Here is a 20,936-nt window from a genome sequence, read left to right as displayed (position 1 = left end):
ATGCTGACAGAAGTCCAGGTGGGTGCCTGCCTGAGAGGAGACAAAACCGAGGCTTCTCGGACTTCCGTTCGTCCTCGAGGAGAAGAGCACACTCACGTAGGCTTCCTCTGTGACGCCGGCAAATGTCGAGGTCTCCCTTCTCACCGGCGTCGCCACGGCTCTGGGAGATAGAAAAAGAAAGCGATCGAGAGGGGAAAAGAGACAGAAAGAGGACGCTGCAGAAGTGACATGAGTGTCGAAATGAAGAGGGAAAATGAGGACGTCGCACTGCCGCCTTTCGTGTCCCTCCGTTTCAAGGAGACTCTCAGGTCGAGGACAAACACCGGCTCTTCTCTCCCGGGCGGTTGCCAAGCTTTCCGCCTCTCTCTGCGTAGTGAGACAGAGATGCGGGAAACAAGCAGGGACGTAAACGCACTCTCGTGACTTTCTTGTGCACACTCTCTTCCCCTGCTTCTCCATATGTCCTCTCTACATTTTTCTCGCGGCGTACTCCTCTCCACTCCTGGTCGTTTGTCCCCCTCCCCCTCTTGACACGCTGCCTCTTCGTCACCCTCTTCCTTCTCTCCCTTTTGCATTTCACTTTTCTCGTTTTCGTCTTTTCCTCTTCTCTGTGAGTGCCGGCCATGGCGGGGAGGCCGCGTCCCTCTGACGAAGCCTTTTTCCCTTCGTCCTCTGCTTCGAATCCCTTCTTCTTTTGTTCCGCTTCCTCGGGCTCCACAACTACAAGCAAGGACCAACCCTGCGAACCTCCCTTTCCGTTCCCTTCTCTGCCTTCTTCTCTCCCTCATCCTTCTTCTTCATCCGTCGCTCCTTTTTCTCTCCCACCTAGTTTCCCATGGACATCGCAGTCCTGTCCAGTTTCGCCTCTACCGCCTCCTCGCAATCTTCCCGGCCCTACCGACCTTCCTTGTTCCGCTTCGCTGTCTCCGTCGTTCCCTTCACCAGCTCCTGTCTCAACTTCGCCTGTGCCTCCCACCGTTCCATCGCCGTTCCCGTCTTCTCCTCCGTGGACTTCTTCCGCGTCAGCCTTTCCTCTGCTTGCCCAGGAGGCGAGCGCGTGGCTGCCTTCGTCCTCGCCGTCCCCCCCTCTCCTTTCCTGTCCTCCCGCTGACGCATCGTCTCTTCCGTTGCCTTCCCTCGCCGGGCTGCCTTCTGCCTGCCGAGCGTCTCCATCCGGCCCTCCGCGCCCGCCTCCCGCGCCTCCTCCGCCTTCCGAAACCCCCTCGCCTGGCGCCCATCGCTCCCGGAGCTCCTCGCCGCTTTGCACCTTTTCCTCTCCCTGGGGACTTCTGCGCGAGAGACAGCCGGAGACAGCCGAGGCGCAGAACGCAGATCGCCTGCGTCCGGCTGCCCCTCATCCTTCGCCGAGGAACGCCGGCGCACCCGTGGAGCCTCTCTCACCTTCCTACACAGGCTCGCAGCCATGGCTGTCTCCGTTGCCTTCTGCCTCTCCGTCTCCGCCTTCTCCGTCTCCGCCTTCTCCGTCTCCGCCTTCTCCGCCTTCTCCGTCTCCGCCTTCTCCGCCTTCGCCTTCGTCTCCTTCAGCGGCGTCAGTTACGTCCCCCGCCATCTCGTGCGTATGTCCCCGTGAGCTGTCGTCTTGGGCCTCGTGTTGTCGGTACTGCTTGACGTGCATCCAATGCCACAAGCAGCTCGCGTTTGAAGAGGAAAGCGGCAGTGTGTTTCTGCGTCAGTTCCTGGAGTGCCGGGGCCTTCTCCATCAGCTCGCCGGGGTGGAGAAAGACGAACGGGAGGCCGCGGAAAAGGTTCTCTTTCGCTCGGCGTCCCGACCGGGGGTGCTGCTGGCTTTCACCGCTTTCGCGGTGTCCGGACAGTCCGAGCGAGGCTTCGTCCTCTCCTGCATCCACGCGCAACACTACGCTGCTGCACACAGCTCTGCAGACAAATCGAGCGAAAGGAGCAAGGGAAGAAGGCGAACGCTCAGCGGACGGCGACACTGGCGTGGGAATGCGAGGGACGGAAAGAACGGAGCGATTGCAGAGAGCGAGGAGGACGTGGCGGGAAGCAGATGGCAACAAAGAAGAGACCGAAGGAACGAGATCACGGATAATGCGCCGGGGAGAACATGCGAAAGGACGCGAGGCAAGACGCAGGAGCGAAGCACCAGTGCAAGCCCTGAAGATGCAGCCGAGGGAGCAGACGCGTGTCGCGTTCTGTCGTCGTCCTCACCAGCCGCGACACATCCGGACGGGCGAGAAGGGGCGGCCCAAGGCAGGCGAGCCCGAGGACCGTCCCCGTGTTCTCCGTCCTGTGGGAAGTTTGACGCGTTTCGGGGAACCGGACACCCTGTCGAAGACAATTTCGCAAAACACTGCGACAGCCACCGTCACAAGTCGGCACCCGAGAGCGACTCTGTGTCCCCGCAACCTTTCCACAGGGAAGGGCGCTGTCGCGCCTCTCGAACCACTGACGAAGACGATGGCTCAGCCTCTGTCGATCTCTCCTTTTTCCTCACCCCGCCTTGGGCAACTCCCCTAAGCCTCGTCAAGGTCGGGTTCTCTTCTTCTTCTTTGTCTCCTCCGCTCTCCCTGTTTGGGTGCGAGAGGGAGGCTGAGGCGGATCCTGTGACCGTTGCAGAGTCCTCTCTGCCTTCGCTTCAGTTGCTGTGTGCGACGCTGCTTTTGCGGCGTGTGGTGACTCCTCACTGGGAGGCGTTTTCTGCCGCCGAGCGGCTCGCAGCTTCGTACCTCCTCGCCCACGCGCTGCTGCACTCGACGGCGCTCCTGCGGCCGCACCTCCATCGCCTAGTCACTGCCGTGCTGCTTCGCCGCTCCCGCCCGACAGGCCCGAGGCGCGGGGTGCATGCGGAACGGGAACTCCACAGAGAGGACGGCTCCGATGGCGAGCGAGCGACGACCTCGCCTTCCTTGCGCAGTGCGTCTTCTGACGGCGGGGAGACAGAAGCCGGCGGTGAGGGCCCGCTTCGAGGCGGCGAGCTGAGCGCACGGGGAAACCGGCGAGACGCGTGGATGCGCGGCAGCAGAGAGAGGAACGCAGAGGGAGGCGGGAAGGACGCAGACGGAAGACCGGAAAGGGAGGCGCACGGGGCCAGGCGAGAAGAAACCGGACTGGGAGGAGAACCGAGAAGTGCAGGCGGAGATGGAGCGCACGTGTCCGACGCGGCCAACGCAGAAGACGCAGCAGGCATGGAGACGGACGGATGCCAGCTGGACCGAGACAGTTTGCGAAGCGCGACAGAGGCCCGCAGAGAGCGACACGCGGACCCAACAAATCCCGCGGGGGCTACGTCCCTTTCAGAGGCTGCTTCACGGCCTAGGGCGACGTGCAACGACGGAGCGAAAGCGTCGGAAGCCGAAACGAGGAGACCAAAAGACGAATGTGAAGACGACGAAGACTGGACTCAGCTCCGCGTCCATGTGCTGGTAAGAGCGGGCGTAGGAAGAGTGCGACAACGTGACATGCAGGGAATTTCCTTCCACGTGGTTCTCGCCTCCATCTGTCGCCGACCCACGCCGGATCTGTATTCCCCCCGATGCGAAGACCCGAGTCCTCCATCTCGGTCTGCTTCTCTTCCCACATGTACCTTCCTTCCCTTCTCGCTTTTCTTCTACATGCTCTAGCTGTCTTTCCCATGTATATATATATATATATATACATATATACATATACAAAATACATATGGATATGTATGTATGTATGTATATTTGTTTAGAATCTTTGATATGTGTATTGACTCTACACGCCTCGTTTCTCTTGTGTGTCGACTGTATTTCAGGTTCTGCTTCGGTTGTCGCTGGAAGCGTCGCCCGCGTCTCGGGCTGTGTCCACAGCTGCCTCGCCATTGTCGTGCGCACCCTCCTCCACTTGCCTTCTGGAGGCGCAGCTGTCTCTTTTGTCTCTTCTGCGCGGCCTCGTGGACGACGCGTTCGCGGCCCTCGCACTGCCGCGCTCCTTCGCTTCCCTCAGCCGGCAGTCTGCGCTCTTTCGGCGCCTCGGCACTGTCCCTTCCCCGTCGTCCTTCTGTCCCTTTCTGCAGGCGCTTCTCGCCGCACTTCTGCAGGCCCTCGCCCGCGCGCGTCCCGCCACCGGCGCCTGCTTCGGGTTCCCCCTCTGGGGCCCCACCGCGGGCGGCGGCGCCTCGGCTGCGTCCTGCCTCGCTGGAGACGCAACGAGCCGCACCATCGCCCTGACGAAAGCCCGCCTGAAAGCCGAGGTGCGGAAGGACTTCCAAAAGCTAGAGGCGAAGGCAACCCTAAACGAGGCTGAAAAGAGACGCAAGAAAAAACAACTCCAGCAAAGTCAAAAGATATACACTTGGGCTTACATTGATAAACCAACATATGTGCATATATATTTTATATATGTATCTATGTATGTAGATGCACATGTATACCTATATATATATATATATATATATCCATACGTGTATACGTGTAGTGCATAAGCGTATGTGTTGTGTTTCGCCGTATGTATTGGACTGTGTCGGTCGAGTCGTTGAACGTGTGGGCTGGCGGTGCATGTGGGAATGTTCTTTTCTCCGCGCGGACGCGAGACCCCAGCGCTCGTCGGCGTGCATCGGTGAGGTGTCGTGTGGCGACGAAACCGTCTCCAGCGAAATGGCGAGCCCTGTGGAGAGGCCGTCGCAACGGAGAGACGCCTGTCGGGTTTTGGTACCGCTCTCTCAGCTCCAGCGAGAAGAGGGCGCGTGTCGTTCTTCGCGGAGTCTTGCCTTTCCTTCTTTCGTCTCTCCAAGTGTGAATCCTATCTGGAACGCGCGCCCTGTGTGTTCCGCCGTCTCAGCTTTCTCTTCCGTCTCCGCTCCTCGCCCAAGCCGTCGTCGACCTCTACCGAGCGATCCTCCGTGCAGTCGGTCGCCCCTCGCTCTCTTCGTCTCTCTCTTTTTCTCTCTCTTCTTCTCTCTCTTCGTCTCTTTCTTCTTCTCCTTCTTCTTCTCCCTCTTCGTCTTCTCGCTCTTCCGTCTCGCTCTCTGAGGATCCGCCGTCTCGTTTCCCGGCTCCGCACAATTGTGCTCCCCAGCCCTCTCTCGGCTCTCGCCAAGGCCGCTTGGAGTTGCTGCGTGCAGCGCGCACATCACGGCGGCGACGCCGCGCAAGCGCGTGGGTCTACAGAGCTTCTGAGGCGTTTCTCTCCTGTGCGCTTGCTTGGGAAGCGATCCTCGCCCCTCTGGCTCTGTCCGTGGACCCGTTTGCGTCGCTCTTTCTCGATTTGCTCCGCTGCGCGAGCTCGCGCCTCACCGACTGCGAGTACCTCGAAGTGGCGGTGTCTTGCGTCAGTGCTCTGGCGGCGGTTCCTCGCCTTCTCGCCCTCCTGGAGACGCGCTGCGCCGCTTGGGCCTGTCGCCTCCCTCGCTTGCTTGCGCATGCTTCTTCGAGTCGCCCGCAAAAGAGCGCGCGCAAATCTCAGGGACAAAGCAAGAGCACCTCCGCCTTCAAACCGGACTGGGAACGGCGCCGCCTGGCGCCTCAGGATCTCCGGGGTTTCGGTGTCTCTTCTATGCACGTTGTCGCGAGTACGCGGTCGCAGAGCGATGAGCGGCAGACGGAGACGCTCGCCGGCGGAGCCTCTGGGGATACGAGGCCCGACACGCAGCCGCCGGTGAACGCGCAGCTCGGCGAACGCGCCACGCTTGACACCGCCCGTCCCAACGGGAGAGCGACGACCGGGGAGACGCCCTTTGGATGCAGGCAGCCTCTCGGGGAGTCCGGGAGGTCAGGGAGCGGCTTCGAGGGAAAAGCAGGAAGCGCGAGAGAGAGCGACAGAGAGTGCGAGGCAGTAGCGGAAAGAGGAAGCAGGGGATTTGTTCGCCGCGCCGAGGCGGTGGCTGCTGAGTTTCACACAGCCTCAGTGAGCCGTACGTGCCCCGACCGCCTCGAGGGCGGCGAAGAAGGCGCCTACCGTAGGGGAAGCGACTCCGCAGAGAAGCGGCCTGGAGAAGCTCGCCACGGAGACAGGCCTGATCCAGAGCCTGACGGGTTCTCGCGAGTCAACGGGCCGGAGGCGCAGGCTGAACCGCCGAGGTTTCAGCCGTCTGAATCGCGCCCTTCGTTTGCGTCGAACTCTGCGTCGCCTGGAGGGTTTGTTTTCTGTGTTTCGTGTCTCGCGTCCTTCGCTGGGAGCTCCGGGCAATGGCACGAAGGGAGAAGCGTTTTCGCAGAGAGACGGCGCTTGGCGTGGAACCTCGGACAGCTGAGCCTGAGTTTCGGTTCGTCCGTCGTCGCGCGTTTGCGGCAGACAGCGATACACACAGCGAGGGCTTCTCTCGACGTCAGCATCGAAGTCCTCGGCCGCTACTTCCGCATGTTCGACACTCTCTTGCTCGACGAAGAAGACGGCGGCGGGTTCGTCTTTGCACAAGACGGTGGAGCCCGCGGGTTTCGGCAACGTGGGCGACGACACTCCGGTGTCACGCTTGTGATTCAGGTCCGCGCACGTCCGTCGTTTTCCGTTCTGCCTTGGTCGCGCCTCTCTCTTTCCTCTGTTTGCCTCTGCTTCGTCGTTGCGTCGTTCGTCGCGGGCTCTCTGCCTCTCCTCCCTGGGGCCACCACGCCTTGTGCTTTCTGCCGATTTGTTCCCGTGTCTAACGCCTGTTTTCTTCTCTCTCCTTCGAGGGCGATGCGTTTCCCCTTGATCCTTCTCTCCCCTCTCCCACTTTCGTCACTGTCGCTTCCGCCCTCTTCTCGCGGTCCTGGTACCACGGGGCGCCTGAGAGACTGTCCAAAGCGCATGCGCACGAAGCCGGAGCGTCTTTTGCTGTGCAGATCGTTCGCCTCCTCGGCGCCTTGGCCGAGAACCCCGACACGGACTGTTTCTTCGCGCCGTCTTCGGCCCCGTTCGCGTCGCCTCTCCTCTCACTCCTCTTCTCGCTCCTCCTCCCCTACTGCCAGCTCGCGCCCGCAGAGGAGCAGCGGCTGCTCTGTCACCGGTCGACGTCCTTTGCGTTTGCGCTCTACCCGTCTTTGTCTCCGAGAGCGCCCTGGAAGCCGAAACCGACGCGAGACTCTCCAGCCGCGTTCCTGCCGTTATGCGGCTCTTCGGCCTCTGCATCGCGCCTGCGAACGCTTCGTTTCTCGCGCGGCTGCGCCGCGGACGAGGTTTGCCCGCGCGCGAGACGAAAGAGAGCAGAGCACAGAGTCTCACGAGGAAAGGCGCTTCACACGGGAGAGGCACGGCCGCTGACCTCTAGCACCCGACCGGCGAGTCCCTGCCGTTCCGCCTCGCGTTTGGCCAGCGTCATCGCGCGCGAACGGCAAACGGAGAGAGAGCGCACTGAAGGAGAGGGATGCGGTGGCAAGGGCCCACACAGAGACTCCAGTCCAACAAGCGAGAGAAAAAAGGCGGAGACCAGAGAGAGCAAAGTGCACTGCTGCATGTGTTCTCGCCGAGTCATTCTCATCGGGCACACAGCGTCTGAGAGCAGCAGCCTTCACCTCGAAGGAGACGCCCCGACCGCTGGGGCTGCAATTGTTGACGACTGTAGGCGGCGGGAAGGGAACTCTCTTCGTTTCGTCTGGCGTCAACACGTCGCACAGACGTCCGGGAAAACTGCCCCAGCGTTCTCTCGATCACACCCCTCGCCCCGCGCGCGTTTGAGAGGCCTCCATGGGAGGCGGATGGACCGTGGCAGCCTCTTCCAAGCCCCGGTTCATGTTCGTGTTCTTTTCTCTGTTCTGCTGTTCCGGTTTCCTTCACGCCAACAGTGGCTATGGCATTATCTCTTGGTGCCTCGTCTTACGTTTCTTCTCGGGTGTTCCCCGAGTCGTCCACGCAATCAAAGTCGCGGCGTCACCCGCCAAGGACGAGGCAGAGTCCCCGCCTTCATTTCTCGTCCTGTCGGGATCTATGTGTGTTCGTTTGCCTCCAGACAAGCCTGGAAACACGAGACGAAATTCCGTCACCCGTGGGCGACTTACGCCTCGGGGAGCGCCTGCACAGTGCTTCGCTGAGCAAGTGGCGGGGCCACGGCGGGCGCGACGAAGCAGACTAAGGGCAACAGGCGACAGAGGCGAAGCCAGGGAGGAAGACGGACCCGAAGGAGGATGGGGAGGCGAAACGCGCGTGCGGGGGAGTCGTACCTCAACGGTTTTATCGTCCGAAAAGAGAAAAAACAGAGAAAGAAGAGGACGACGAAGAGAAAGAGAACGTGCAGCGCACTGGAGCCTCGTTGAGCGCCAAAGTGGCGAAGACGTCGAAGATGATGATGAATCGATCCGAACGGCTGTGACGAAGCTTATTCGCACACTTGAAAGATCGCAGAGGCGCCGCGCCTTCGACGCCGACCTTCCAGATCATCTTTCATCATTTGACCTATCCAGTCCCTCATTTTCTCCGTTTTTCTGTTTCTCTGGACATATGAGGCTGCCGCGTCACGCTCGCCCCTCTTGGTCATCTCGCGATTCGTCCCGCGCTGGTTCTGCTTCATGCTTCTGCTTTCCGTCCTCCTCTTCTTCCGCCACGCGCTCTCCACGGGCCAGTTCTCTCTCCTGCGCGTCTTCTCTACCCTTGACCGACAGCGAGGAGGACGGCGGCCAGACGCTCCCTTCTGACAGTCCGCGAGAGACGGTTCGTTCTCCGGAGCGACTAGCCCGAGACGGCGACGGCATCGAAGGCGAGCAGGCTCCCCGGCAGACACCTGCCGAGAGCACCGACCTCGCTCGCGCAAGGCGCTTCGCGTCTCTTTCTCCCTGTTTGTGCACGTCTGACGTCACATCGATCGTGGAAGAAGAAGAGGAAGAAGACGAGCAAGAAGGGGAACAGATGCGCAGGGCGTTGGAGACTGCGGCGGCAGTGATTGAGGCTGCTACGTCTATGATTCAACTGGGAGAGATGCGGAAGAGAGAAGGCGCTCCCAGTTGGTGGAAGCTGACCGAGGTAAGCGAGGGCAAGAGACAAAACGCCAAAAGCGACACACAGCCTGTGGCGTTCGCGAGATGTGACGGAGTGAACAACGCGAGGCACGGGCCTTCACGGTTTCTTCGTTCTCTGGAAAAAGGAAGCAGAGAGCGGACCGCCTGAATCAAGTTCTGTTGCCCCTTTCTGGTCAGCCTTGGGTGTATCAGGGACCAAACGCGGGGTGGGGAAACACCCGCATGGGGGATTCTGTTTTGCCTTTCCTCACGACCGCCCTACTTCGCTTTGTGTATTTGGCGCCGTCTTCCCCCTAGGCCGCCCTATGGGCCGTTGGAGCCGTCTCTGCCACCCTCGCTCGTCTCCCCTCTTCTCCTCTAAGCTGTGAGACTCGAGACTCTTCCCATGCAGGGCCGTTGCGGCCTGCGGTGCCAAGGCGAAGAAAGGCGACACAGGAGATGTGGAGCGCAAACACGAGTGTCTCTTTGGACTGTGTCGTCAAGGCCCTCGCCCACATTCTCACAGCTCCGGAGCAGAACGCGCGCACGGGAGAGGCGCAACCAGGCCAAGCGCGCGAGACGAATCCTGCAGGTGCCGGCCACGGGGGAATCCCGTTGTCTCCTCGCCGCGAAGCAGACGAGAAAAAAAATCCAAAGAGAGACAGTGACTTCCCCCCACCTGTGGATCGCGAAGGCGACATGGGGTCTCCTCTGGCCGTCCCCTGTGTCTCCTCCCAAGACTACGGAGACGCCCAGCGCGCAACTGCTGGGACGCCCGCACGCTGGCCGCCACGTGAGTCGGGACTCGACGGCGGGAGCGAACGCACACAAGGAGAAAGTCACGAGAAAGAAGAAAAAAACAAGCCTCTTCTCCAGGGACGGGCCCTTGTTGTCGCCAAAGACCTCGCAACCTATCTCGTCACCCGCTACGGTGCCGAGGAGCTGCAGGCACTCGCACGCTTGGCTTCCCGAAGCTGCACAGACCCTCAGCAGCATGCGGTCGTCAGGTAGGTGAAAGGCAGTGAAGTGCTTCTCGTATCCATTCCTGTGGCTGTTCCCTTCTCCTTCTGACTCCGTGCCTCTCGGTTTCTCTTTCCTTTCGCCTGGCTCCGGCGAGGCCTTTCGGGAGGTTCTGGCGAGTGCGGAGAGTGCGCTTTCGGTCGTCTGTCCTGCTCGCTCCCTCGGACCCGGTGGTCAGTGTCCTGTCGACGTCTCTCGTTTCTCTCGCAGGCTGTGCAGCTTCGTCGCCTTTGAGGGGTTCCTCGCTGCTCTCAAACAGAGCGCGACCGCCGTGGCGTTCGAGTTCGACTGGATTCGCGCGGTGATTGAGAATGCGCGCGATCTCCTTCCGCTTCTCTCCGCCTCCACGTGCGCCGATTTCCTGCGTCTTCTGCTCCGGATCTTGACGCTCTTCCCTGTCGACTCGGGCCTCTACTCCCCGCCCCACATGCAACGGCTGATTTGGACGGCGTGGAAAAAGGCGGTTCAGATGCCTCAGCTGAACGGCGCCTTCCAGGCGCTGCTCAGGGCGTGCATCCTTCGCGAGAGAGGCGGGAAAGAGCAAGGCGAAATCGAGACGGGCGAGGCGAGCAATGAACAGTCCATCAGGTAAAGCAAGCGAGGAAGCGAACGGACACGACAAAGCAGAATACAGAGAAGACGGGGGAGAAGAAGAGGAAGACGAAAGCGAAGAAGAAGGGGGAGTAGAGGAAGAAGAAAGAGGAGGAGAAGACGACGAGTGAATGGCGAAGGCCGGAAACCACAAGTAGCGGCGGAACACGGTTTGCAAGCTGTTCATAGCGTCTCCAGAAGCGACGACTAGGATGAAAGGGAGCAAGGCCAACAATGGTGATGGAAACGAAGAGAAGAGGGAGAGGAGAGAACGGCCGAGCACAACCGGAGCAAAGAGCCAAGAGAGCGCAGGCGGTCTTGTCAGGCACAAGGGAGGAAGAGGAGAGAAAATCTATCGAGCACCCTCAGACACAAACAAAGAAAAGAAGGCAGACCCGCGCAGTATCCTGTTCCATTCCGCGCACGTTAGAAAGTCTGTGTACAGCGCATTCGGGTCTACGGAGAAACAGAGATAGCTCGCAACGCCGAACAATCGTTTAGACAAAATATGACGCACACCTGCCGTGTCGTCGTCCCATAAAAAATGTTCGTCCTCCTGTCTGCGTGTTTGTCTTTCTCCGTGTTTTTCCGTTTCGCTTTTTCTCTGCCTCGCCCTTTATGTCTCCTCTCTCTATCTCCTCTCTTCTCTTTTTCTTTCTCGCTCTCTTGTCGTCTCCAGCGCCGCAATTCAGGAGCGTTTGGCGGCTCCATTGTGTGGCCTTCTTGAAGCTCATCGTCTGAGCCTGGCAGCGAAGGCGGAAGGCGCGCGCGGCGCGGGTCTCGCTTCTTCACCGTGCGCGCTGCCGTCTTTGCCTGCCTCCGCCCACGTCGCCTGCATGTGTGCAGAGGCCTTGGGAACGTTCTTCGCCTCTCAGCCTCTCCCGCCTTGTGCGTTTCCTCGCGCCTCCCTTGAGGCTTCCTCGCTTTCGGCCTCTGCCGGCGCTTCCCCGCGTTGTGCATCCCGGCCGCCCTCGCGCGCAGAGAGCGGCGTGTCTGGCCTTGACGCTGTTGAGGCACAGGGGCGGAGATTCTCACAGGAGGAAAGACCGAAACGAGAAGAAGCCTGGCGCAGTGCTGCGGGCTGCTCGTCTCCAGGGCGCTTCTCAACTGCTCCCGGGCTGAGTTCCGAGAGAGGCGGAGGCCGAGTGCTGGGCGGCGAGCGGGAGCTCGGTGGCGATTTACGGTTCGCGTCCCGCTTCTTCTCGACGGAAGAGAGAAGCGTGCAGGAAAAAGAGGCGGGCGAAGCAAATCGAACGGTGGGGCGGCGAGGCGCCGTGATAGCACCTCTCCTTCCGCTTCTCTGGGAAGGCATCCGCGAGCTGTGTGGAGCCTGCATGATGACTGAAGACGACGAGTTGCTGCGGGTAGCGGCCGAGTGCATCGCCGAGTTTCTGCTCCACACGCACGCGCCGCCCGCCGCTCTGCTGCTTCCTGTGGGCTCGCCCACTTTCCCTTCCTATTCGTTTGCTGGCGACGGGACAGCGTCCGCAGCGGGCGAAGAATCCGGAGAGGCGCGGCAGCGCGACGGCGCGCGCCACGTGCCGCCACGGTGTCTAGACACCCGGCGCGGCCCGCCTGCGTCTCCGCCGCCTTCAGCCGTCCCGTCGTCCGCCGGCGAGTTTCCTGGAGAGGTCGAGGCGCCCTCCGATCGCGTTTTGTCTCAGCTGTCTCCGACGGAACGGGAACGAAGAGAAATGACGGACGCCCTTCTGTTTCCGTTTCTGCTTCCCGTCGCCGGCCGCCTCCTGAACGACAGCAGCTTGGACGCCGCTGCCACGCCGCACTTGGCTGGTCTCTGGGAAACGATTTTCTTTTGTTTTTTCTTCGACCGCAAACTGCTGTTTCCCTCGCATCTGCAAGAGCTGCTGCTCCTTCTCGTGCGGCGGCAAGCGGCCTTGAAGGGAGCGGGGGCCGTGCAGAAGGCGCAGCGCGCAGAACTCCTCACTGGTACCTGCTGGCTAGCCCTCTTCGACGCACCCTCTCTGATTCGTCTCCTTTCCACCACACGGCTCGACGAGAGCACGGCGCCGTGGCAGGCGGGTGCGCGCCGCCCGCAAGAAACCGCGAGGGCCGAGGACGCGCCGCCCGAGAGACAGCGGCAGACAGAAGGCAGGAGACCGGGCGTCCCGGAGAACGACGAAATGGACCGGAGGAAAAGTGCTGGAGAGGCTGACGGAGAAAAATGTGCTTTTTCAGGAACGGAATGTCGCGAACGGGAGAGTGGACAGACGAGCGAGTCACGGGGAGACGGGAACCAAACTGGCAGGCATCCGTTCGAGGAGGGCGGCAGTCACCCATCCCGAGGAGACTCGTCCCACAACAGCGTACCCCTTCACAGGGAGCAGCGTCAGGAAGAAGCGCTGTTGCCCTGTCACCAGCAAGGAGACGCTTCCGGTTCGTCTGCGGTTCCGCAGTCGCCCTCGATGTTGGCTGCGCTGCTGGCGGAAGTCGTCTGGGCTCTGCGACGTCTGCAGCCGCCTTCAGAGGAAGAGAGACGGTGGGGCAGAAGATGGCGAGGACTCCTGGGAGAGCACGTAGAGGCGACGCAAAGTGACAGTCTGATGGGGAACGGCCTGAACAAGGCCGAAGATCCCAGCGAAGAATTGGGCTTTGAGCAATCGCCATCAGCGCACCTTGACCTGTCCCACCTCATCAGACTGCGCTACACGAGGAATGTCCTGGTTGCCTTCGTCTGTGCGCTCTTGGCTCACTGGGACGCCGCCGTTTGCGGGCTGTTTCCCTCCGGGCACAGTTCCCACCTTCCTTTTCCTGCGCGCCAGGTGGTCACCCCATCCCTCTCGCGGGGCCCTTCAGGGTCGCCGAAGCGTACGCCGCGACCTAACGGTGTGTCTCGATCCTCGTGCTCTTCTGAGGCTTGTATGTGTGGTGTATGGCGCGTGGCGAGTCTCGCGGCGGGCCAGAAAGGAGACGCTCAGGAGACAGACGATGAGGACGGCCCTGCGAAAGCTGGAAGCAGCTGCAGCTTGGCAACCGAGGTGAGCGACAGTGCCCAGAATGGCGCAGACGCAGAGAGACGCGCGGCGCGTCGAGGGGCCGGGGAAACCGCTCAGTCGTGTTGTCGTGTCTCCGACAGTGAGGGGGGCGGTGGCGGGTCCTTCCCCCGTGCTCGGCAATCGAGTTCTTCTCTTAACAGCGCCTCCAGAAGCAGATGTCTTCGCTAGCTGCGAGACGCCCACTCCCTCCTGCGCTGTGCACGCGCCGTCGCCTGTCGAACTGGCGAGCTCGTGGAAACGGCGCCCCCACCTATCAGGGGCGAGTCTCACGCTTCGCGACGCTCCACGACAGCTTGAGGTTCCGCGCCGCCTCTTGTGGCATAGCAGAATTTCCGCGTGGTATCTGACGAGCCTGGTTGTTCTTAACGTGAAGTATGCGGAGCGTCAGTCGCAATCCGGTCTGTTTGTTCCAGGCACAGCAGCCCCGTCGCAGGTGTCTTAGGAATGGGCCGCTTGGCGAACCTCGCTCGTCGCTTCTTCTGGCGCCCAAAGGTGGAGCAAACCGCAGCTCCTTTCCGCCGCGGCGCCTGAAGGCCCTACCTCAGTTTACCCAGCCTGTTCTGTCTTGCGCACCTTCTGTGTTCGTGTCTCTGGTTCGCTCTCGTCTTGCGGCTGGGCCGTCTCGGTCGCTTGCTCGTTGAATCGCCTCTGTGTGGGGGTTTTCTCTGTCTTCTTTGCAGCTTCTTAGCCACGTCCTTCGCCTGTCGATTCCCGTGGAGACCCTTTGGCGCGGTGCAGTCTGTGCAGATCAAGCGCGTCATCTGGCAACGCGTGAGCATCTGCCTTCTTCCTCGCCTCACTCTCGACAGCGATCGCGCAGCTTGGAGCACGTGCCGCTTTCTTCTCTCCTTCCTGACGCAGAAGCACGCCCAGACGGCCGAGTAGGCCGCTCGATCTCGGGGGTCTACAGCCACCAAAGCCCCCGGGCCGCGGGCGAGACAGAATGCCAGCGAGAGCGGAACGGCCCCCAGGACGCGGCCTCGGCCGGCAGGTTCGATTTTGGGCCTCCGACTATGCGCGAAGGTCCGGTCCTGCATGCGAAGGGAAGCGGGGACGATTGGCATAGATCTGCGCAGGTAAACGACCGTTTCCTTGGTGCAGCTGTCTCGTCCTGTCAGCCCGCTCACGCGAGAGAACCAGGTCGAACTGACGTCGATGCCAGTGGTTCTGGCTTTCCTCAAAGACGAAAAGAGGACTCGCGCCTGGCGTCGGTCACTCAGCCGTGGATCGACGGGCATGGCCCCTCGTGTCCCAAAGGAGGCGTCTCTGGCCAGCTCGGGCATTTTGTCCCTTTCCTTTCGCAGGTGCCAGCGACAGAGGTGCAAAGCTCACTGTTCTGTGCGCAGGCGAGGGACACTGGAGAAGCAAGCGAGAGAAGCGAGGAACCCGTTCTGGGGGAATATCCCTCTTTGTCTCATGGCACCGGAGCGACTGCGACGTCGTCTGCCGCCATGTTCGGTGCCGCACGTAGACGCGGCACGGACAAGGCTCTCCCGTCCCGCCGCCCGTTCCCTCAGCCGGTCACAGACTTCCTTGTCGAGGCGATTCTAGCTTTCCACGAAGGATACACCTGTCTCCGTGGACGGCTGGTGGGGGGTCGTCGAGCCGTACGTGGCCAGCCAGTCACGAGGTGTCCAGTCTGCCAGCGCGAGAGACGGCGCGAAGCACGAGTCGGCAAACTGCACTCGACAATAGGAACGGATTCGGACTTGGGCACGAGAGAGAACTTGGTTCCGAGTTTGAAGTCCTCCGACGAGGACGACGCGGAAGAGGGACGGTCGCTGGATAACACTCCGGCACGCACGAGCTCCAGTCGTTGCACTGTCTTTGATGAGCGACGCGCACTCGACGCTGTCTTTCTCGTTCCCTGCGAAACGCGCGTCTTCGCCTTTCTTCACGAGCTCGTGGAGCGCGCCAAGGGGACACGCGCCAAGACGACGGAGACAGATGTCTCCGGTGTATGTGTGGGGTCTCTGTGGGGCAACCTCGACTGGCGGCTCCAGGAGCTGGTCGTGCATCTTGTTGCGCCTCGCGGGAATTCTGAGACGAGCCCAGCCGACCCGCAGGAGTCCGCAGAAAAGCTCTCGACGGAGTACAGTTCATGTCTACTTTCCGTCAGTGGTGAAGACAAATACACTGCAGTTGTGCGACGCTCACTTCCGCAGAATGCCACCGCCCTCACTGGCATGGAAAGCCCCGGGGTGAGCCAGGATGCGCAGGTTGATGTGCTGTATGCAGCGCGTAGCAACGGTGGAAGGTCTGGCTCTTCCTTGAAGCCGTTCTGTGATTCCATTCATGGCCTCAATTCTAGCAGAGATCAGCGCGCACCTCTCAATCCCACCTCCCTAACGGAACGTGCACGTGCCCCGGGACCCCACGACGACAGCTTGTGGAAGCGAGACTCCAGTCTTGAACAAGGTGCGCCTACGGCCACACATCGGCGAGAATCGGGAGAAGGTGGAGGGCGAAGCAGTGCCGAGCATGCAAGGCTGTCGCGGTCCTTTGACTCTCCATCAGAGCCTGAGTCGCGCTGCCTAAGACCCGAACAGGTGTGGGATCGGCACTACGAGGACCAGAGAACTGACAGGGGAGACACCCTGGGGGGACCTGACGGAACGCGTGGTGGTTTGCAGGGGCCAGGCAGCTCTGGGTTTGCGCCAGGCGAGGACGATGATGAGGAACTGGAGATGAAATGTGACTGAGCGGGAGGGTCGGACATTGCCAAACCCAGTGACACGGGAAAACACTGCGCAACCCGCATTTCTGAGTCGCTGTGAATATGTGAGTAAAGAATCCAGAGTGTCTCGGGATGCAGTGCGTCTTTGGCATTGCGTATAGGGACGTTATCGAGCCCGCGAAGGCGTTTTCTTGAAGCTGTATGTATGCGTTTTTGAACGCACGCACTGGGCCTGTTCGTCGAAAGACGTCTGGCATAGAGCCACCCGCGGCGGTCCTTCTTTCCTGTGTGCTTTATCCGCGAAGGTCCAAGATGGGATGCCGTCACCCAGGTTTTGATCCGGCTTAGATTGAGATACCGTTTACGCTAGGAAGCAGACACAGAGGGACAGCTTGTGACGGGGACCCGCCCATGCATATCCATTTGATCGCTAGACGTCAGACAACCCACGGCTGTTCACCAGGCGAGTGCGAAAGATCTGTGTACTCCCGTGGGCACAGTGTTTTGTAGCTGCTTCTCTGCTTTGGTCAGTTTGACGACGCCGCTGTTCCCCGTGGAATCCCTGCGTTTTTCATCGGCTGCGACACTCCCGGTGAATACCTCTGCACTTCGCTTCTTGATTGACCAACGCTTTAGGAGTACGAATTATCAACTGTACACACACATCGTGTTTGAGAGCCTCTCTCTCGTGCGGGTCTGTCCAATGCGTGGAAAGACGTAGGAGTTCCTTTCGGGCCCATCACACTTCACGTCGACTCGCCGAACGAAGGCAAACGATGGTTCCCCTCTAACCCCCGCGACGTGCAGTGCGCGAACGCGACTCAGGTTCCAGGAATTGTGGCGCTTCGCAAGCGTCTGAGCGGGGCACGTACACGTAGACTGTCCATCGCGTTTTCCGGCAACACAGGCAAACTGCCCACAGACGCAATAGCAGAGCTGCTATGCCTCCGCATGACTCTCGGATGCACTGCAGAATACATTTGGCCTGTATCCATATAGTGAGGATGAACGTCAGAGGCTCGCCACACGACTGGCATCGGCGCCGAAGGAAGTGGTGCAGCCATGGACCTTTGGACCTGAACGGGGTTTGGCGGCAAGGCGATCCCTCTCGAAGGCGGGCATGTCTGAAAAAGGCCAAATGGCTGCAGAGCAAGCGGAGACGCCGCCGAATGCGCCCCGGGAGGTCCAGGGGCGATGGGCAGCCACGCAGATCCCCCCCCTGCTGAATCCGTTACAAACCCGAGAGACGGGTTCCCTACTCCGGAATCGAATGGAAGTGCAACGAATCCTGACGCGGAGGGGTAAGGAGCGGCGGGTCGATGACAGGTAGGTAGAACAGGGCCGTGCTCCGCTTGAATCACCTCAGCTGAGCTTGTTTCTCGGGACGGCGCTGGTGAAAGCGCGACAGGGGGCGGAGAGCCGAGGACAATGGCAGGCGGCGCTCGTAGAACTTTGGACACAGGAACACAGACAGCTGCGTGTGCGGCCAGGGGCGCATCGTTGGCATGCACGAGGTGGGAAACGAAGATGCCTTGGGGAACCTGAGGAAACTGATGCATGACGATCACTTGGTCTCCGTAGCAGGCTCGCCCACCGTGCCCCTCCGGAAAGTGAGGAGAGCTGACAAAGGCTTCGGCGGCGGGCACGGAAACACCAGGAGCGCCTGAAGACTCCGAGAGGAATGGAGGTCGAGGCGACACAGGCAACAGCCCAACTGATCGATCGGAGTGCGAACTGGATTCACCTGGCGGCGGGCGGTTGTCAGCAGCCGATTTAACAGGCGCTGGAAGAGTGCATGCGCCAGCATCCACCCCTGTATTCCTTTGCGGACGCGGCGCGACGGCGAGCTGGATTCCGTCCACGCTCCGCTGGCCATTGCCTGTAGGGTTGCGCACGTCCCGCGCCGCCTCCAGAGTTTGGAGCCTCCGTGAGCTCTCGTGTAAGGACTGAGCCCTATGTTGCGAAAGAGAGAGTCCCCGGAGCGCGTCAGCGTTTTCCGCCTGTGGACGGCCTTTGTTCGTAATCTCTGACAGGGGGCCACGGGACGAATTGACGTTCAAGCGACTTCTAACCTTCAAATAACTCTGGATCTGGTCGTCCGTCGAAGGCAAACGTTCACCATGGGAGAGATCCCAAGCTAGATTTCGTTCAGAACAGCAAGGATTTCTCGACGTTTCCGACGTCGCAGGCTCCGGCGTCATGTTGGCGCGATGGGTGGCACGGGGCGGGGGGAAGAGGCGTTCATCTGCCAGCACAGTCCGTTCTGACAGAGGAGGAAGGTCTTCTTCAGCTATGCTTGGCAACGATTCATCAGCAAGAAGATTCAATGAACTTTGAGGGGGCAAGTCCTGCTGAAGGGAAACTCTCTCCACTCGTAAATCTGTGTAGGTAGTGTGCTGTTCAGGTGTGCATCTTGGACTCCCCTGGTTTCGGCTGGACTGAACGGCACCAAGGCCCACCGCATACGCCTCGACGCTGTCGTCTCTCGACTTGAAAGGGCGAACGCTCTCTAGTTCGACTGGCCTGCGTGCCAAGTGCGTGAAGTCTGCTTCACACTGGGCTGGACGCATTCCCGGTTCGGTCCAGTCCTCTGGACTATCATTCGGGTCTCTCCTCGATGCACGGGGTGCGAATGTCGAATCTGGCGTCTTTCTGCAGATTGCAACACTGCAGGGAGGCCGGCCGGGACCCTCCGCGGTTTCTGCACATCCCTGGTGCCAAAGAGACGCATCGGCCTCGGCACTTGTCAGCCCGTCCGACCGCTCCAGTCCCCGGCGGACGGGAGATGCGGTGCCTGCGGTGTTCGCTGTAGACAGATGAGCGAAGCTCTCCAGGCCACGGTGGAGACTTTCGCCACCGTGCAGTGAGCCAGCCGTGTCCGAGGCTTTCAGCCCGGTTGGCAAATTTTCATCCGCGAGCGTGCGACAAATAGGTACGAGAAGTGAACTGAGCTCCGGGTCGCGACAGTCATCGATGGACGAACGCGCCCGCGATATGAGGTTGATAAGGACTGTCAGTTTGTCTTGAAGCTCAGCTTTTAGCTTGTTCACCTCCTCGGACTGCTCCGCAATGCGAGAACCTGGCGAGGGTTGGACAGGCTGCATCATTTTCAGGAAAAAGGCACAGTGTTCGTGACGATTCGGCAAAGAGCTCGTAAAGGGTAACTGGAGCAACGGGAGGATACCACCCCACCGACTTTGTCAGAGCAGATGCGGTGGGCGATGAAGCAACACTCATGCGTAAAAGCGGGCTATAGGTCTCTCCTTAGAGAACCAACCACGCCGCCGGAAAGAAGCCTCTCTGAAACGTGAGCTACAGCGGTTATACCGCCGACGGTTACGGGCCCCCGCGGGGCTTTTTCGGCACCTATTGCGTTCCACAGAAGGTTGCAACCGCTTCTTCCTTTGTGGTGCGTATTTGTTTCCTCTGGGAAACGTGTTGCTCATCTGAGCGTTCGTCACACCTGCTTTTGAGAGTTTTGTAGCTCCTCCCGAAGTCTGTACGAACGGCCGAATAAAGCAAGCAGAAACTGTGGAAGGCAGTCTCACGAGCAGATTTCGTGACACTCGTGGCTTGGGGTTGCTGGTGACAGCGTAGTGCCGTCTATTCACCTCAGCTTCAGACCGCGTGATACCGCAAGGCGGCTGGACACAAAAAGACCGGCTCTCCTTCGTGGCAGACGTGTTGCACGTAGCATTCACTAGTTCTAAAGATACAGCACTGACCCCCAGGTTTGGCTGCCTACTAACTCCGGAAGGAGATGCCATACCGACAAATGGAAAGTTCCACGGTTTCCTTACTGTTCAATAATTTCCTTCTGGCGCATAATGACGGAGTTTTCCTTTGTTGTGTGATAGTTCGTCTCAGCATGCACTCTCAGGCAGCCGACGCGCTGCGCGAATTTGAGCGAGTTGTGGGTGACGTCCGCGTATTTGTGTGATGGATGCAACGTAACAAGGAGTGCGACGTTCGCGTTTCCGCCCAGCGTCGACTGAACCATGCATAATTTGGACACGCAGGGGAAAAGCCCGATGTAACAGTGGTGGCACGTCTTTGCAAGCTACGGCAGGCAATTCTCGGAGACAATTGGTTCTGTGAATGCCGCAGGAAACAAGACCTCTTCCGCGAGATGCGGCGTCGGCAGTCTACGAGAGTGTACCGTAGTGGTATGCCTGCTGGATCCTCGTGACATCCGTGTGAATAACGGATCTTGGGCCTTCAGCACTAGCTGAAGGGTGAACTTGATGCGGTCCATTCTGGTGATCCCGGCTGGTTTGGAGGAAGTCCCTCATGCAAACTATGCAACAGTCCAGTAGAACAACGGGGCTCCTTTGGTTTCTGCCTAATGCATCCGCTGAGGAACTCCCCTCACGAGCTACCTCTGGAGGAGAGACTACAGTCGCAAGAGGCTTACGGCAAGGATCCTGGTTAGTTTGGAGTGACGATATGGGATCTGCCGTACCATCGACGACGCAACTCTTCCCTGCACCAAGGACCGACGGGCACCCAAGTACCCGTGATATACACGTTCACAGGAGCATTGTTCCTCAAGACTTTGGTTCTCCGGTGTCTTCCATCGTGGATATGGTTTCTTTCTCGTGGTTGGCATCTGCTAGCCACGGTACTGATGAAAGGGGACGAGCGGAAATCAACTGGAAACGAAGACCTGCGTTCGCGGTTCATGCGGGCGGTTCGAAGCACCAGTGGAAGCTCCAAATAGAGTGCATTGTAGTAACAGAACGCTAGAGGCGGCGCGCTGTGTTCTCTCGGCTGGTCCGTCTGAACCTG

General features: G+C 60.1%; 1 protein-coding gene across 1 annotated transcript; it reads left to right on the top strand.

The window, feature by feature from the left end:
- NCLIV_033730 (conserved hypothetical protein) lies at window positions 1–16,173 on the top strand (the record flags this gene model as incomplete). The annotated part of the gene is made up of 11 exons (XM_003883569.1): window positions 1–18; window positions 1,047–3,404; window positions 3,758–4,195; window positions 4,783–6,423; window positions 6,971–7,094; window positions 7,760–7,844; window positions 8,514–8,871; window positions 9,351–9,853; window positions 10,077–10,454; window positions 11,137–13,453; window positions 14,152–16,173. 11 exons carry the CDS (start codon window positions 1–3, stop codon window positions 16,171–16,173), a joined length of 10,242 nt encoding a protein of 3,413 aa, XP_003883618.1.
- Between the last annotated feature and the right edge of the window lie 4,763 nt (window positions 16,174–20,936).

The sequence above is a fragment of the Neospora caninum genome, chromosome VIII, assembly GCF_000208865.1.
Source record: "Neospora caninum Liverpool complete genome, chromosome VIII".
NCBI classification, from domain to species: domain Eukaryota; phylum Apicomplexa; class Conoidasida; order Eucoccidiorida; family Sarcocystidae; genus Neospora; species Neospora caninum.
Note: the sequence above shows the minus strand (reverse complement) of the source record. Positions and strands in the feature narration are given on the sequence as shown.